An 18,420-nucleotide genomic window follows, 5' to 3' on the forward strand; every position below is an offset into this window, starting at 1 on the left:
ATAAAACTTTGATAAAACACTAAACAACAATGCAATGCCCTACAGATCAGTGGGCATGCTATGCAAGTACAAGTAGAATCATAAGAGTTATCTCCCTTGCAGTATGATGCTCTTGGGGGAAAATTCTCACAAAACAGCACAGAAAAAGGTTTCAAATAAATGGGAGTTTAACATCAACAAAAACTATTCAGACTCAAACAGAAAGAAGCATGATTCAAGGTCAGAAAGTCATAGAGGCACATCTTCACACAACTCCAACCCGTGAAACAGGTCATAAAAACACCTTCAACATATCAGACAGGTATCACTGTCAGTCAAACATACAACAATGAAAGTATCAAATACAATGGTGTATTAATCGATCTCAGTGATAAAGCTGAACAATGAGGGACCAACAGCGGAAGTACTTCAATGTACTGAACAGTTTCTTCCGCCACTCTCAGTACCTAAATCTCCTCCACAGATCACATTCCATTTCATCACACACACCAGTCTATAAGCACACTGAGGGTCCCAACTGTGACAAGATTGCTGCCAGGAGAATAACAATACAGGCAGGATTTGAAAGTTCCTGTATTGGAGCGCCAATGGCACAGTTAAAATTGTAAAGAAAGTTGACACAAGTTACTGGTGCTCAAATGCACATGATGAAGTGCACAGGCACAACATGAAGCCAGTTCTTAATCTCTGCTGCAAATGCAAATTATACTCCAGCGATGATTTCATGAATCTTCCTCAGGCCACTTTCCTCTATACAAGCTACTAAAGTTATTTTTGAGGAAGCACAGCAAAATAAATGTAACAGTACTTTCTTTTTTCCTGTCAATATCAAGAGAAAAATCACAGCTGTTAATGATATTTTTCAATGGACTAAGGTTATCATAAGATTTTGAAACACAATCACACATCCTGATCAAAAATGTATTGTCCAAGAATATAACAACTTGGTCTTATTCCCACCGGCCCACTCTCCACAATTAAATGTTCAACAGTAAGCACTGTTACTATAACTGCCAGGCAAAACTTCACAAGATGGGACCCTGAGAAAAAGATCTATAATCACTGGTAGTGGGACGGTACACCAATGCATCGATGTTTTATTTCTTGATACAAGTATCGATCACAATTGCACACTAAGAAAAAAGTATCGATTCTAACTTTAAATGTATTCTTTAATAAAAGTTACACCAAACACTAATTACAAGTGAAAATGAGAAGTGAAAAGGTACATATTTCTACCCATTGCGCCATACTTGACACTGCCAACAGTAACTTGTTAGTGTGCCAGGTATTTGTCTATAAAAAAGATGGCACACGCACAACTGATGAGCACATGCAGGTATCGGATCGTGAGCAAGATATCATGACATGTATCCGATCGCAGTTGGTGTATCGTTCCAGCCCTAATAATGGCAGAGTCACCAGGCACATGATTGCTACCCACTACCCTGTATGGCTCCGTACAGCGCGGTACGTGATGCTGTTGGTGTATCGTCCCAGCCCTAATAATGGCCGAGTCACCAGGCACATGATTGCTACCCACTACCCTGTATGGCTCCGTACAGCGCCGTACGTGATGCTGTTGGTGTATCTTCCCAGCCCTAATAATGGCAGAGTCACCAGGCACATGATTGCTACCCCCTGCCCTGAGTGGCTCCGTACAGCGCCGTACGTGATACTGTATGACACACTCGACTTGATTATACCCGTACATTTCAAAGACACAGATTTAGAGCTATATGACTGATTGTTGATGAACACAGCAAAAAACAAGAATGGTTCAAATTACCTCATTCACGTTTGAAAAACTGTATACTACTTTCCAATACACAATGACAATACTTTCCCTATTCCACCGGATTTGCATGTGACAAGTTACTATATCAGACAACCCAGCAAACTTTGTAAACTAAATGCGCCTTTCTTTAACTTCCCAGTAACAGATAAATGGCCGATTGTGGTTTATGTTGCTACATGCGATAAGATACTGGAAATCAAAGTGCAGGTTTAGAAAGTTTATTAATTTAAAAAATTGAAAAGAGATTGGCAAAATGTTATTATTGAAAGTCTAACTGTCGAAAAGAGTATTTCTGCTCAAAACTGCCAAACATTCTTTTCCTCTTAACTAGGGCAGTAACGATAGAATTTGTTGCGATGCGATAGCAACAATATATGGTTAAATTGTGATATGATATACAACACGATAAGAAAGAATTTCAAATTTCATCATCAAAGGGAATGAATGAGGACCATCAAAAACACATCAAGTAACTCAGAGTCAAACCGTTATAATATATACCGTATTCGACGTAGTAAGCGCCCAGGGTGCTCTCAAAATTAGTTATAGGGGGTCTTATTAGAATATAATTTTGGTGAAAAAAAAAGTGTTGAAAGATCATAAATTTCGTAGTTTCTGCTGACGGTCTAAATGATACAAAAGAAAAGTCTCTGTGTATTATATACGACAGATATATTTTCCCAGAATGTAATTGCCCATAATTGAGGGTACATATAACACACGAGTGCAGCAATAGAAACTCACAGTTTAAGCCCACTAGTCCTTATAATGATAACATATAGCAAAACCCTTAAAAATGGCAAATTTCTGCAAGTCCTTCGGATACCTTAACTATTGGGCAGTTTGGCAAGGACTATAGGACTGGTGCCAATTTCAAATGCTGGAGTGCATATTATACACAAATATATAAGTCTTGTGTACATTGATCAACTGGAATGGGTGCTAATTGGGATTGTTCACTAGCCAATATATTAGCAAATATTGCTGTGGGCACTTATTAGAGCGGGACGCTTATTACGGCAAATACGGTACTTGAATTTTTTTTATCAACACTAATGTAAGGTTATCAATCTTGTATCATGGCACCAAACATTGCGCTGAACCAAACTGTAGAAAATCGTTACGACCCTACTGGCAAATACAATTTGAAGATGAATAGAAAGTGGAAAAATGGCCACTGGAGGAAATTACAAGTTTTTTTATAAATGTAAGGCAGATAAAGAGAGTAGTCAATGGATGCTGGTCGCTGTCATCTCAGACAATTACAGTGGAAGATCCTAGATAAACCCCTGTGAAAATATCGTTGCCCACCCCACCAACTCCCCATTGTCTTGGCGTAATGAGAACCACACATTGCTTCTCTATGGAACACAATACTGTCCAAGCGAGATCATAGACCTCAACAACTTCTTCAAAAGAGTAAGACCAAAAATAGCAGCTGTGTTTCAGGTGAAAAAACAAGCATTTAGTAACGACCCATTTAGTTAGCTTTCATACAAATCAGGAATTAATGCGATAATAATTTTTTATAAATAAATTCCAGGCTAGATCAACTTAATTTGTTTTAGGTGAACAATAAAACTAACAAAATCATTTTAAATAATAATAAAAAATATTTCAAAGGTTCATAATTGACAATATGGTAGTGTACCACCCCTTGCTTGTATTTAAAATATATATAAATTCAATCAACCTTAAACCCATACTGATTGATCAATGTTTTTTCATATGAATATTTTTTAATCCTGACCAAAGTAAAAAGAAAAATATAAATTAAATAAGAATCAACTGTAATAATTAGCTTATTTACCTACAAATTACAAACATATTCACGGAAACACTAATACTTAAAATTCTGATTTGTCAGTCAGTCACCTGACACACATCTATTTTTTGGGCCTAACATGGGCACTCTGCCTTCAACAATGTAATAAATACTTCAGAATATGTACAGGCAAGTGCCATGGTTGTGACACACGACCAGGAAACCCAAACGGCAGTGTCAGAAATAAGGCACGAAGTCAAAGGGTCCTTGTCAAGGCACCAATCCTAAAAATTAGAGCTTTCGGGGGTCCCTTGATTTCATATACAACCTACACTACAAACGTCAAGGACACATGGACAGCCTCGACTTCCGACACTGCAGAAAGAGCGTCCACATTGTAAGTGACAGATCAGTTACGGACACAATCATATGCATAACATTTTCAGAGAACCAAAACAACGAAACATTCAATTTATCTTTTGAGAAATTCTATTACTTAATTTTGCTGAAACAATTTTGAGGCCATGAATGTGTAACAGATTGTTTTAAAAAGTGGATAAACACAACTTTAATAATGACCTCAGTAAGAATTACAGTGGTAGTGAGTTAGTGAATATGGTTTTACACGGCTTTTAGCAATATTTCCAGCAATATCATGGCGGGGGACACCAGAAATGGGCTTCACAGATTGTACCCATGTCAGGAATCAACCCGGGTCTTCGGCGTGACGAGTGAACGCTTTAACCACTAGGCTACCCGACCGTTACAGGGGTAGACACTAGCCCACTGCTCGTTTTGTTAAAACAGCTAAAGTTTAGGGATAAATGAACTAACTCCCCTAGATTATCTGGCACTAGTGGGTTCACTCAGTCCAACCCGTCCCTTTTACATGGATGAGGCCAAAAGGAAATGGGGAAATCCTCTCAAAGAGCAGATTTAGAAACAGGACAGGCACATCTGGTAACCATTTCAGCTTTTGAATGATACACTTCGTCTGCATCAGTTTCCAGTTGGTAGAAACGTCAGATACTCGTTGTAAGTTAATGTTACAATAATCGTCTCAATCCAGTCTGTGCCAAAGGTTTTGAGACAACTTGTCAACACGGATCTTTTCTAGCATCATTTTCCAGTAGAATTTCATGTTCTATTATGTTCTTATATGGACCATTACTAGCCGAGCTTACTCAACTGAACAGAAGTTTACCAGACTTGGGCTTCAGACTAGCCAGTTTGTCTACTCTTATCCTTAACAGCAAATAAAGAAACAATTGCGAAACAAATTCACTGAACTAAAGCTTTCAAATGCTCCATCATAACTGATCATTCACCAACAAAGACCATGCACACACTGGACATATGTATAAATGCTGTACGAAGATTTTAACTGACAGTCTTCAAATCTTTCTGCCAGTGGAAGCGATCGTTGTTGGGCGGCAGACCCTGTCCCAGTTTGGGAGGCCCATGTTTGTAATTGAAGCCCTTGTTGCGGAAACTGGTGTTCAAGTTCTTGTTCTTTGCGGGTGGGGAGTATGCCCCCGGTGCTTGCCAGGGCTTGAAGCCCATGGGGGGAGGAGGAGGGGGAGGGGGGACACTGAAATCAGGGGGGATGAATGGTCGACCATTGTCCAGTTGTCCAAAAGGCTGCCTGTTGTTGAAATTGTTAAATTGTTGCTGCCGTCGGTGATTCTGGTTAAAAAACTTTTTGTTGTTGTTGTTGCTGTTGTCAACCTGTCTGGTGTCCTTGTCTGCCGACGCGTTGTTGTTGTGGTTGTTGGTGAAGTGATGGTTGTCAGTCTGTGATACTGGGCGGCTGTTCGGGGGGACCTGCCACGACCTGGGCTTGTCCAAGGGCTTGGAGTTGGAGTTGACACGTGTTGTCGTGATGTTCAGCTGTTTGTTGTAGAGCTCCTTGGCTTGCAGGATCAAGTCGGACACATCCAGCGTGTGGGCCTTGTTGTCAAGGGATCCGTCCTTCATTGACGCAACCATGCAGTAGTTGGCTCTGATGTCACCGAATCTGAAATGCAAACATAACCATTTAGCTACGCTGAATTTTCATTTAATCAATACTATCATCATATCAATACTTAATATATATTTTGTTACAGGACAACTGTTCCAATAACTGAAGATTTTGATAAGGCACTAGCCAAACCACTGCTGCTTTTGGCCTTGGGTGGTATTCTTACTAATAAGCTGAACATGCTAAAGGCTTGAAAATATAATAAGTCCACTAGACAAGGAATAATATTAAATAAGTTGTAGCAGGATCACTTGTGGTATAAATGAGCGAGTTGTGTTCATGGCATATCAGCTTAATGAGGGAGGAAAGCCCGAAGTGATGCAGGTCTCAGACGTTTACCACTTCGGTGAAACCCACGAGCACGGGTATGGTGCTGACAAACCTAGAATCATAATCGGGGCTAACCGGGATTCAAACCCACAATCATAGGTTTCTGGCGTGCCAAAGGGACGCAACTCTGCACAGCAAATCGCGACGCCTTACGCGACTGTGGGATGAAGCCTAACGAGGGACTCATAATACCCCATGTATCCTGAGTGAATTTAGCTTACTGACATGTATTAATATGACAGTGTAAAACAATTTAACCAAATTCAAAATTGATTCAGCTTGAACAGCTGTCCGAATGAGTTGAGGTTAATTTGTGCTATATAACATGACTTCCAGCGCCGGGGTATAACAGATTTATTCACTAACTGAGAAATCTATTTCCGTCCTAGGTGGGATATATGGCATTTTTTCAAGATCACTTGGACCAATCAGATCTCATCATTTTAACACGCAGGTATGATAGATTTATTCACTAACTGAGAAATCTATTTCCGTCCTAGGTGGGATATATGGCATTTTTTCAAGATCGCTTGGACCAATCAGATCTCATCATTCTGACACGCAGGTATGCTAATGAAATTTGTGAACCACCAGTTCGGCATGCCAGGACGATGGCAACTGTAGCCGATACTTTTTTGCAGACTATTCAAAATACAAGTAAATTTCTAACTCTAAACACAAATACTGAAATTTGCATAGAATGGGATACGATGACATACATCAACCAAGTCAGCGAGCTTGACCACCTGATCCTGTTACTGTTAGTTGCCTCTTATGACATCGTAGTCACGCTTTACGGCAAGCATGGGTTGCTGAAGACCTATTATACCCCAGATCTTCACGGGCCCTAAGATTAAGAACCACTTCAAACATCAGACAAACTTATATTACCCAGCAGCCAATCAGTTTCATCCATGTTCGGGTTAATGGCACGGGGCACGGGTGGCCCAGTCGTCTAAGGCGCCGCGATTCGCTGTGCAGAGTTGCGTCCATTAGAACGCCAGAAACCTATGATTGTGGGTTCGAATCCCGTTTCGCCTCGATTATGCTTCTAGGTTTGTCAGCACCATACCCGTGCTCGTGGGTTTCACCGAAGTGGTAAACATCTAAGACCTGCATCACTTCGGGCTTTCCTCCCACATTAAGCTGACATGCCGTGATATGACTGGAATACTGTTAAATGCGGCGTTAAACCCAACTCACTCACTCACTCACTTAATGGTCTCAAAATACAAAATACATTTAGGTTACACAAAATGTTGGCCGTAGCCAAAAGGTGGGGCTGGTAATATATGATGAGGGCTTGCAACATTTTTTTGTTAACATGCCCCCCTGGCCAGCGAACTACACATAAGCTGAACATGGCACATAACTTTTTGAGCATATTTTTACAATTTTTGAGGAGTTTTTACTCCAGGGTTTCTATTCTAATTGGGTTATTATATTTTTTTTTAATGGGTAACCAATATTTTTTAACTTTTTCTTTTAATGCATGCGTTTCTGTACACAAGTTAATTGAAAGTACCGTATTTGACGTAATAAGCGCCCCGCTCTAATAAGCTTCCACGGCGATATTTGCCAAAATATTGGCTGGTGAACAATCCCAATTAGCACCCCTTCCGATTGATCAATGTACACAAGTCTTATTTATTTGCGTATAATACACACTCGTGTGTTATTTGCACCCTTAATAATGGGCAATTAAATTAAAATCTGTCGTCTATATAAACATTTCAGGCTGTCAGCATAAACCACGAAATTTATCTTTCAGCTTTTTTTCCACCAAAATAATATTCTAATAAGAGCCTCTATATTTCAAATTTTGAGAGCGCCCTGGGTGCTTATTACGTCGAATACAGTAATTGAATATTTCTAGGGGGTACTTTACGCACATATGCTGCTTATCTGTAGTTCTGTTGGACCATTGTGAAAACTTGAAAAGCCACTCACATCTTACAGCATGTACCAATGGTGTAAAACTCAGCTTTTTCAGGGCCAGTGTGACCGTGAGTGGTAACTTTTCGGCAGGAATTTTCCTCCACCTGCCCGACTGTCTGGCAGATAATTTATAGCCCACTTACATATTTAGTTTTATTACAACCCCTTGTAGATTCTCAAGTAATTGTTTGCATTATTTCAACTGACTCAAAATGAGATTTATCCAGAGCTCCAGATAAGCTTTTGGTGTTGTGTGTATTTAACCCATCCTTTTTAAAATCATTGGGCATCAGCATGATCAGTAATTCTATCTGGGTATTCAAATTTCTGTTACACACTAGTTTTTACACATGTGGGTACTTAAGTTTAATATTTAAAAACACTATTCATCTAGTCCCTGCAAACAGGTGTCGTGTGGGTTTGAGAGCTTTACAGGTCTCAAAAATACCACGATACTTCCACAAGAAAGTGTGATGGCAAATGATCATGATGTAACTGTCATCGTGGAGTTTGGTAAGGTTGACGGAATGCCTGTTTATAATTTCAAAATATGTTGCTGATTTGCTAATCGAATATGCAGGGTTACTTCACAATATTCTGATGATACACACAAGTTTTATTTTTGTAGCATATCTGTAATGTTCGTTTCGTATTTGATACGCTTGGATTTTATTTTACTGCTTATTTCTGCATTTGTGATGCATATTTTACGCAGATACGCAGCTTATCTGGAGCTCTGTTTACCTCTTATTTTTGTCAATTTTTCAATATTTACAACGTCTAAATGTGGGCAGGTAACTTTGAAGATGTGCAGGCAATATTTATGGCCTGACTGTCTTGCTGGGTTTTAAAATTATTTCAAACACTGGTCTGGTGTTTCTAGATATGTATCGTATCATGCCCCATGCCTTATAACATGACCTTCCAAAGCGTTGCAGCCTTATCACCAAGTGACACTCCTAATCTTCGGAGCAGAGATGCCAATTGTTTGTTGTTTAATGCCCCAATCAGCAATATTCCAGCTATATGAAAGCGGCCTATAATAATCGAGCCTGGACCAGACAATCCAGTGACTGAATCTCAGGTATTAATCCATGAATTTGGGATACGATGACATGCATCAACTAGCTGACCACCCGATTACGTCAGTAATAGCGTCTTACAACAAACAATTTCGCAATTAGTTTGAGTCTAGTACATGTTCTAGTTAGTCTTGTATGCTCAGGTAATAATAGTCCAAATGATCATGATGATAACAGTAATAACACTAAACTCTACTGAAAGTGATACTTAGAGCCATATTCATGCTAGTTGACTCAAACATCTTTGGCACAAATTCACATGGGATCAGGAACCAAACAGTGTTTGAAAATAAGCATGGGACCCACAGCATTTCATAACAACCCTGATGTGAAAAGTAAAACATTTTGGGGGTCCCTTCTTAGACCTCAAGGTTAGTTGGTTTGTTGTTTAACGCTGTGCTCAGCAATTTTCCAGGTAGAACAGGGTTACAAACTAACATTTAGTCCACTGGTCCTTATAATGATAAAACATATAGCAAACCCTTAAAACTGGCAAATATCTACTAATCCTTAGGATACCTTAAATATTGGCCAGTTTGAAAAGGACTACAGGACTAGTGCCAATTTTTAACCCTGAAGATGACGGCCGTCTGTGTAAACAATCGAGTCTGGACCAGACAATCCAGTGATTGATATCATGAGCATCAATCCACGCAATTGGGATCGATGACATGCTTCAACCAAGTCAGCGAGCCTGACCACCTGATCCCGTTAGTCGCTTCTTACAACAAGCATAGTCGCCTTTTACGGCAAGCAAAGGTTGCTGAAGATCTATTCTACCCTGGATTTTCAGTTCTACATTGACCCCTCCTTATTCAGTGGCTAAACAAGTCTTCCAGGACTGAGCCAGCAACACAGGACACATGACAGGCCAAGTTCCCACGACAACAGCCCAGGAAATAAAGCTGGCTGCCTCAGCAATAAATCGTTATCAACTTGCACAGAGCTAAGGTTGCCAATCCGGGAATTGACCAATGCTTCTCACAATTGATTTTTCTGTTTTTTTTGCCATGACATTCATCTATTTAGGTACTATGAGTACCCACCTTTCCTCAGGAAGCAAAGCAGGGAGGCTTAGGATGATGACTGAATGGTTTTGTCACAAGCTCATCCCCCAAGTCAGTTTAACAGTATGACTAAAGACAGTTCAGACTGACCTGGTCTTACTTACTTTGCCATGTTTGCCTATGTGACGAACTGATAATCATGATAATGACCAATCCTGATATTGATCAAGCTTTCAGTGCCTAAAGGAAGCAAAATCGATCTGAGCAATTATTCTCCACAATAAGCATGATAAGTCAGTGATATTTGTTACTGTTCACAATAATGTCTGATAAATGACATATCTGATAGCAAACATATTGTGAGCTCAAATGACATTTTCCCCATTTTTGCAGGGTTTACCTTGTAAAATAAGAGATTAAATAGGTGAAAATCCCCATTATTCCAGACTGAATGGGATTTTTTATCAGCTTAACGCGATGTCTAGAAATATTAATGGGATTACAGATCATGTATCTTTTTGCGTATCTTTGATGTGAAATAACTACAGGCAACTAAAATGACCAATGGTCTTTTTCATCTGTAAATATCAACATGAGAAACTACAAGGAATTATAATAAAACTGAATATGTAAGTAGGCTAAAAATTACGGAGTAAAATTTCCTGCAGCTCGACAGTTAAGATAACAGCCACGGGCAGACAGTTATTTTGGAAACACTGCCTCGAACTGTTTTTTCGTCCTGTTATCAGTGAGATGCAAGTCACCTATGCAATACTATAGCGTTAGTTATTAATAACTATCATAACCCCTTGAATATCAGGGTTAGAATCGGTCTTCAGCAACCATGCTTGTAGTATAGACGACGAACCAGATCTGGTGGTCAGGCTCTCTGACTTGGTTGATGGATGTCATCATATCCCAATTGTGTACATCGATGCTCATGTTAATCACTGGATTGTCTGGTCCAGACTTAATTATCTACAGACCGCCGTCATAAACATGATAAAGCTCAAATATTGCTGAGTGTGGCATTACAAAAACTACAGTAATATGACGTGGCAATATTTTAATTCCACTTTTGGCTGACATTTACGTTAGACTTTGACTGGAATAAGGGCAGACGATACGAAACTCTTTATGTATCTCTCTATACACCATGGTACACACATGAAAATAATCTTGATCCTAGATATATAATACAGACAAATGATAATATATGGACAAACTGAGAACAGAATAGACAAAAAAATCTACATCCGATGTGAGTCATTGTGTTCTGAAAAATGAATCACAAAAACTACACCAAATTGCAGTTGATGTTACCAATACCATGGTCACATGTAACTGACATTTCATTGCAAGAAATAGCCTCTGTTTACAGACCTCGATTTGCAACCTATTATTGAGTGAGTGAGTGAGTGAGTTGGGTTTTACGCCGCTTTTAGCAATATTCCAGCAATATCACGGCGGGGGACACCAGAAATGGGCTTCACACATTGTACCCATGTCGGGATTCGAACCCGGGTCTTCGGCGTGACGAGGTAACGCTTTAACCACTAGGCTACCCGACTGCCCGCAACCTATTATTGAAAAATGCAACCTAATATCTATGTCTACATGCACCAAGTGTTTGTCAAAATCTTTCAAATTTGTGTCTGGCTATCCCTAAATTGTCCACACAAAATTGATCTTTGAAGACTCAATACCTCTAAAGTCTATGTACCAAACTACACCACAAATCCAGTGTGTTAAGTGTATTTTGTCATGCTTTCTTGGGCTTGACATCATCAAGCGGTTGGTACCATATTCGGCGTAATAAGCACCCCGCTCTAATAAGTGCCCATGGCGATATTAGCTAATATATTGGTGAACAATCCCAATTAGCACCCCTTCAGATTGATCAATGTACCGTATTTTCTTGAGTATAGTGCGCACCCATGTATAATGCGCAGCCCCCTCTAGCGGGTTCAATATTTTTGAAAAAAATAATTTGAATATTATGCGCAGAAAAATTTTACACTGTACCCCTCCAGCGAAGTCTGTCAAACGAACGGGTGCTGAGAAACTTTGTCAGTACAAATTCGAAATTTGAGATAAAAAATCACCAGACATGTTTATCATGTTTATTTACCGTTTAATTAGTATTTATTGTTCTGATAGGCATTGTTTTATATCCAGGGATTAACATTACCGTGTGTATTTTCTCGTAAACTAAGCCGGAAACAGCAATCAGCTGTACACACGTTTTCTTGGAATCGACCGGTGATTCGGTCAAGATACACCCAATGATATAACTTTATAGGATTTTTAATGTACGGATCGGCAAAAATTGTATCTGAAACTATTTTTTCTATCAGGAATAATATATTCCATTATTTTCTTAATTATATGCAGCCTTTACTAAACATATTTAAAATAATAATAACCCTAAGCGAAGCAGCTGATCGCTATTCCCGGGTATTATTTTTTACATGGAACCAGTCTGACCAGTCACCATCAAGGCTCACGTGCACATGATCGCGAGAATTTCATGTTGACATAGAATCGTCAAACAAAAACAAATATGACTTTTAACGAGTCAAAGTATGTCATTTATTATATATGTATCCATTCTCTGTCAACTAAAGTTCATTTAAAGGCGTCAATAGCGGTATTCTGACCGTGGTTGCTGTTAATAACGGTGAGTTGTGCGTTCTTCCGATCGCTTCACACACGATTTCGTCGAAATTAATAAAAACAGTATTAAATTTTGAATAAAATTAATTAAATAAGTTACAAACATAAGTCCAGATATACAAAGAACACTTTTTATAGCCAGACAGTGTAATTACATGATTATTTTGCGTACTTCAGTATGGATTTGTTGACATGGTATTTCCGGTGTTTCGTGCTCACAGTAATGTCTTTCCATGGGAAAAAACAAACATCCAAACTCATAATTCTTGCATAATGCGCACCCCCTTCCACACAGCTGTGTTTTTTGGAAAAAAAGTGCGTACTATACTCAAGAAAAAAACGGTACTCAAGACGTAAATTTATTTGTGTATTAATTATGGGCAACTAAATTCTAGAAAAATATATCTGTTGTATATAAACATTTCATTTCAGTATAAACCACAAAATTAACGATCTTTCAACATGTTCAACGCTGTTCTTTTCACCAAAATAATAGTCTAATAAGAGCCCCCTATTTCTTACTTTGAGAGCACCCTGGGTGCTTATTATGTAGAATACGGTAATTGAAGATAATGTCCACATGTTCCTTTAACATTTCAAAGCGATGTGTGATTATTTATGTAATGCAGACAGCAGACTGGCCTAGGTTTCAACTTGGTAAATTTTTGGGGGCCAGGGTGCAACCTGGTTTTGTTTGGTGCAACTTAGTTTGCGTGTCAACATGCACCTAGCGCAAGGATAATCAAGTTCCTTAAACCTGGTTTAGCAGTGGTAGAAATTAACATATTTAAACTCATAATGATAACATATAGCAAAACCCTTAAAAACAGTAAATTTCTACTTGTCCTTATTATTGCTTATGACACTATATGAAACCATAACTATTGGGCAATTTAGCAAGGACTACAGGACGAGTAGAAAATTCTGATGCTGTTAGCATGTTTAGGGTGGCAATAATGATCAATGCCTCATAGTCTTCAATCTTACATTGAAACTCCTCAGACCGGTAAAGATCTGGGGTAGAACAGGTCTTCAGCAACGCATGCTTGCAGTAAAAGGCGACTATGCTTGTCATACCAGGTGAGTAACGGGATCGGGTGGTCAGGCTCGCTGACTTGGTTGATGCATGTCATCATATCCCAATTATGTGGATTGATGCTCATGATGTCAATCACTGGATTGTCTGGTCCAGACTTGATTATTTACATGTTTACTATGTTTACCGTAAACTGGGCATCATCAGATATTTTTCAAATCTTTTCATGTTTTTAATCAAGGTGCTCAAGTGATCTGATGCAATATGTGAGATAAGACCTGTTTTATTACCATGATTACAATAAGGATGTTGATAATTGCCTGTGCAGGAATGGGCCTTGTGCATTTAGCTCCTTAATTTAAAAAAAAGCCCCACATTTTCAAATACAATGGGGCATTTTTTAACACTGTGCTGTATGGGCAAGTGTGGGTGTACCTCTGGAATATTTGAAATTTTCACATAAAGGACCCATGTTCTGATGTTAGAAAATTCCTAGAGTGAACCCTGCAATTGATTAGATCGTTTTGACTGGGTGCCATCATTTTATTTGAAGCAAATACAAGTGACATTATTGGTGGAATCTGATGGGTGAGTAGGCGGGACATAACTCGTAATAGCCACTGGTGGTGCTACGATTGAGCCGTGAAATTCCAGAAAAGTTTGGCAAGGATGGAAACTGGACTTTCAGGGGAAGAAACTAACATTTTCAGTCCACTAGTCCTTATAATGATAACATATAGCAAAACCCTTTAAAATGGCAAATTTCTTCTAGTCCTTATGATACCTTAACTATTGGGCAGTTTGGCAAGGACTACAGGACTAGTGCCAATTTCTAAAACTGGACTTTAACAGTCAGCTAACTCCCTTGCCTCAGGAAGATGTCTTAAAAACAGCTGCAACAAACATGTGTCTTCAGATAGTGAGTGAGTTGGGTTTAACACTGCTTTTAACATTATTCCAGTTATATCGTGTAACTTATGTCAGCTTAATGTGGGAGGATGCAGGTCTGATATGTTTACCACTTCTGTGAAACCCACGAGCATGGGTATGGTGCTGACAAACCCAGAAACATAATCGGGGCGAACCGGGATTCGAACCCACAATCATAGGTTTCTAGCGGCCCAAGGGACGCAACTCTGCACAGTGAATGTCTTCAGCATGTTCAGTGAGATTTTCCTTTGGAACCTACTCTTAAATATCTATACAATATCACTACAATTCAAGGCTGCCAACCATCATTTTCAAGGCTTTTTTAGTTGGTTTATCAGTAGGGCTGCAACAAATACACTATGCATGCTACGAGGCGATTACAATGCATATCATGAATATAGGGTAATGAATATGAATTAAAATTCACGAATACAATAACAAGTCGGTAGTTGATGATTTGTTATATTCAGTGAAACAATAACATAAATTATTTGACATGGTTTGTTAATTATTTATATATTAAACATTTATCAGTTTATACTCTTCACTTATCCAGGGAAGTATCTGCTCAAATGCCACAATGACCAGTGACCACAATACTGTCAAATTAAATATCATAAGAGTGTTGTATTTGAAGAAATCTATGGTCTGTAAATAATCCAGTCCAGACCAGACAATCCAGTGACTGATATCATGAGTATCAATCCACGCAATTGGGATCAATGACAAGCATCAACCAAGTCAGCGAGCCTGACCACCCGATCCCGTTAGTCGCCTCTTACAACAAGTATCAGTGAGTATTGTCGCCTTTTACGGCATGAATGGGTTGTTGAACCTATTCTACCCCGGATCTTCATGGGTCTCGATTCTGTTGGCCACAAATAACAAATTCAATTCATGAATGGATATGGCATGATTTACCGAATACGCGAGAGAATCGTAATAGCCCTTGTTATCAGCCTCAGTCAGTGTATATTTTATAAATCCAGCATACAATATATTATTATTAGTCTTAAGACCTCAAAAGCAGTACAACCATCACCATGTGCAAAAGATTTATTTTTCACCCAACCAAACCATGCAAACAGTAACTTGAGTCCATCATATATTTTTCACTATCTTTGGCACACAAAGCTATCACTGTAAAAAATGTCACTTAAACTACTTTGGTACATATTTTCATGTGCCTGAATACTTTAACAAGGATATGTCATTTTGTATAAATTCAAGGCTGTTCAAGCTATTTTGCTGATTTTCAAGGCTTTTCAAGGTTGACACTAAAACTCAAGGCTTTTCAAGAGGGATATTAAAATTGAATGCTTTTTCAAACCTGAACATGCTGAACAAACTCTTTTATAGTCAAGATGTCTCCACACGACTTAGAAGTAAACATGCCTATCGCGATATGTATCATATTATGATCTTGCTGTTTTGTTTCACCCCAATTTGTTAGAAATGTTTTGCAAAACAAAGTATGCAACTTTAGCCACTTTTGTGAAGGCTGATTAGGGTAAAATCCCGTTCTATATAGCCTGTTCAGTCAACGATTGCCCAAATAACAACAAAAAAACTACAGAAAATGACACAAGGATCCAGAGCTTTTTAAAAGTAAAACACAGATCATGCAGATAATGTATTAGTTTTTAGTTAAGTGACAAATATGTTCAAATACAGAAGAGGAAACCCAAGTCAATGTATACTAGGTATACATTGTGACAATTAGGGGATGCGGTGAATTCGTAGACACGGACAACTCGTAGACAAACGCACTGGTTTTGTTGTTGTTCAACGCCACACTCAGCAATATTCCAGCTATATGATGGCAGTCTGTAAACATGGTAAACTAATCGAGTCTGGACCAGACAATCCAGTGATTGACACCATGATCATGTTTTTTGCAAAGAGGGCATATGATTGGCTGCGTAACTTCCTAAACACATGCCAAACATCATGAACCAAGGAGAAAGGAAAAGGCGATAACAATAACACCTATTGTCCATTAAAATTTAAGACTTGAAATATATTTGTCACATAATAATTCAATATGTAGATGATGCCTTTGTAATAAATTAATATTTAAGTCTATTTCCCAACTATATTTCTTTGGTCTACGAGTTCTCCCTGAAGTTTGCACACAAATTCTCCATGTCTACAAATTAGTTTGGCTACATGTAATAAAGTTAGTACCTGCAGTAATTACTTGGCCTCACTCAGCAATATTTAACCTATATGACGGCCGTCTCTAACTAATCAAGTCTAGACCAGACAATCCAGTGACTGATATCATGAGCATCAATCCACGCAATTGGGATCGATGACATGCATCAACCAAGTCAGCAAGCCTGACCACCCAATCCTGTTAGTCGCCTCTTACGACAAGCATAGTCGCCTTATAACGGAAAGCATGGTTTGTTGAAGACCTATTCTACCCCGGATGTTCATAAGTCCAGTAATTACTAAATATTACCGTGGAACACCTTGCTTCCACAACTCTATCATAAACCTGCAACACTATACCTGCAGCAAACTTCATTTGGGTCCACCCAAAGTGTCATCTCTATGGGCAGCAACGGTTCCTGGAGACTGATGCCGGACACATAAGCAGCCCTCTCCAAGACTGGATCCACAGGTTCCGCTGGGCTAAATGTAATGCACCGATATCCTTGTCCTCGCGTTGGCTTTTCCTTGTACCAATGGTCCCGGAATCGGTCAATCAACACTGATGACAGACACTTAATAAATATTTCCAATTTTCCAGTGGGAAGGGACTCGCATTTCTGCATTAGTCTTTTCAGAAAGACAACAGCTGCCGCTATTTCCTCTCTCATTGTTCAGTTTGTTAGTGTCTGCGTCCTCTAGCTCAGACATGCAGACCACAAGAGTGCACTCACTGGCAACAAACAATTCCCACCAATATCCTCGGGTTGGCCTGGTTGTGTTTGTAAACAAGGGGACTGTTTACAACTTGTTATGACAAGGTCAGTTCGTCTGAACAAAATCCGGTCCTGTACCCTGTCAAATCGGGACGAAAAAAGGAGTTTAGTGTTATTAAATACAAGGACTCACTGGTATTCAAGTAAACTCGTCTACAAGCCATGACTCAATTCCAGAAATTAGCCTTACGAGGTTCCAGTGAAGTCTGATCTGGGATCATTCTTATCCCGCCAGAAATAAATTCGACATGACCCTTGTTAACAACACAAGGTCGAAAAACAAGTCAAGTACTGTCAAAATGTGACATTCATTTCATTAAAATGGAGCCTAAATGCAACCTATATTCATTAAACAATGTCAACATGTGCAATGCATGTAGAAACACTCACCGATTTCTGTCTAAACGTCGATTAAAAGCAATATTATTTCGTCTGCACTACTTGCCTTGAGAGGAATGTTTTGCTTGCACGGATAACTAGCCAATCACTAGCGAGGTCACAAAAGTCCGATGAGCGACATCTATCAAGGGAGGTAACAATGACTGCCACTAAAAATAGCTCCTGTGTGGGGGCTGTGATGGCGAATGATTCATCGCATTGATCTAATTAACAGCAGTTGATAATTTGTTATACACATCTTTTACGGCCCCAGATACGATGTAGCCATCGAACAAATCTACCGGGAGTTAAAATCAAATGTTAGTAATGAAGTTTCTATAAACATGAAAAGAATGTTTGGAAATTATTTGAAGACAAGTCAGTGTTGTGTGAACTTAAATTGATACAGGTCATGTCTATGTATCTTGTCTGGGTATCCGTTCAAGATATATCAGTGCCGTAGCCAACTGACCCCCCCCCACACACACAACTGGGATTTTTTTTATAGAAAACAGTTATATTTG

General features: G+C 39.0%; 1 protein-coding gene across 1 annotated transcript; it reads right to left on the reverse strand.

Moving 5' to 3' along the window:
• Positions 1-666: 666 nt before the first annotated feature.
• LOC139458380 (maternal B9.10 protein-like) lies at positions 667-17,983 on the reverse strand. The gene is made up of 3 exons (XM_071239787.1): positions 17,909-17,983; positions 17,103-17,597; positions 667-5,580 (listed from the first exon to the last, which is right to left on the reverse strand). Exons 2-3 carry the CDS (start codon positions 17,411-17,413, stop codon positions 4,944-4,946), a joined length of 948 nt encoding a protein of 315 aa, XP_071095888.1. The 5' UTR covers positions 17,414-17,597; positions 17,909-17,983; the 3' UTR covers positions 667-4,943.
• Positions 17,984-18,420: the final 437 nt, after the last annotated feature.

Source organism: Haliotis cracherodii, unplaced genomic scaffold, assembly GCF_022045235.1.
Source record: "Haliotis cracherodii isolate W230 unplaced genomic scaffold, xgHalCrac1.p SCAF_12, whole genome shotgun sequence".
In the NCBI taxonomy this organism is placed as follows: Eukaryota; Metazoa; Mollusca; class Gastropoda; order Lepetellida; family Haliotidae; genus Haliotis; species Haliotis cracherodii.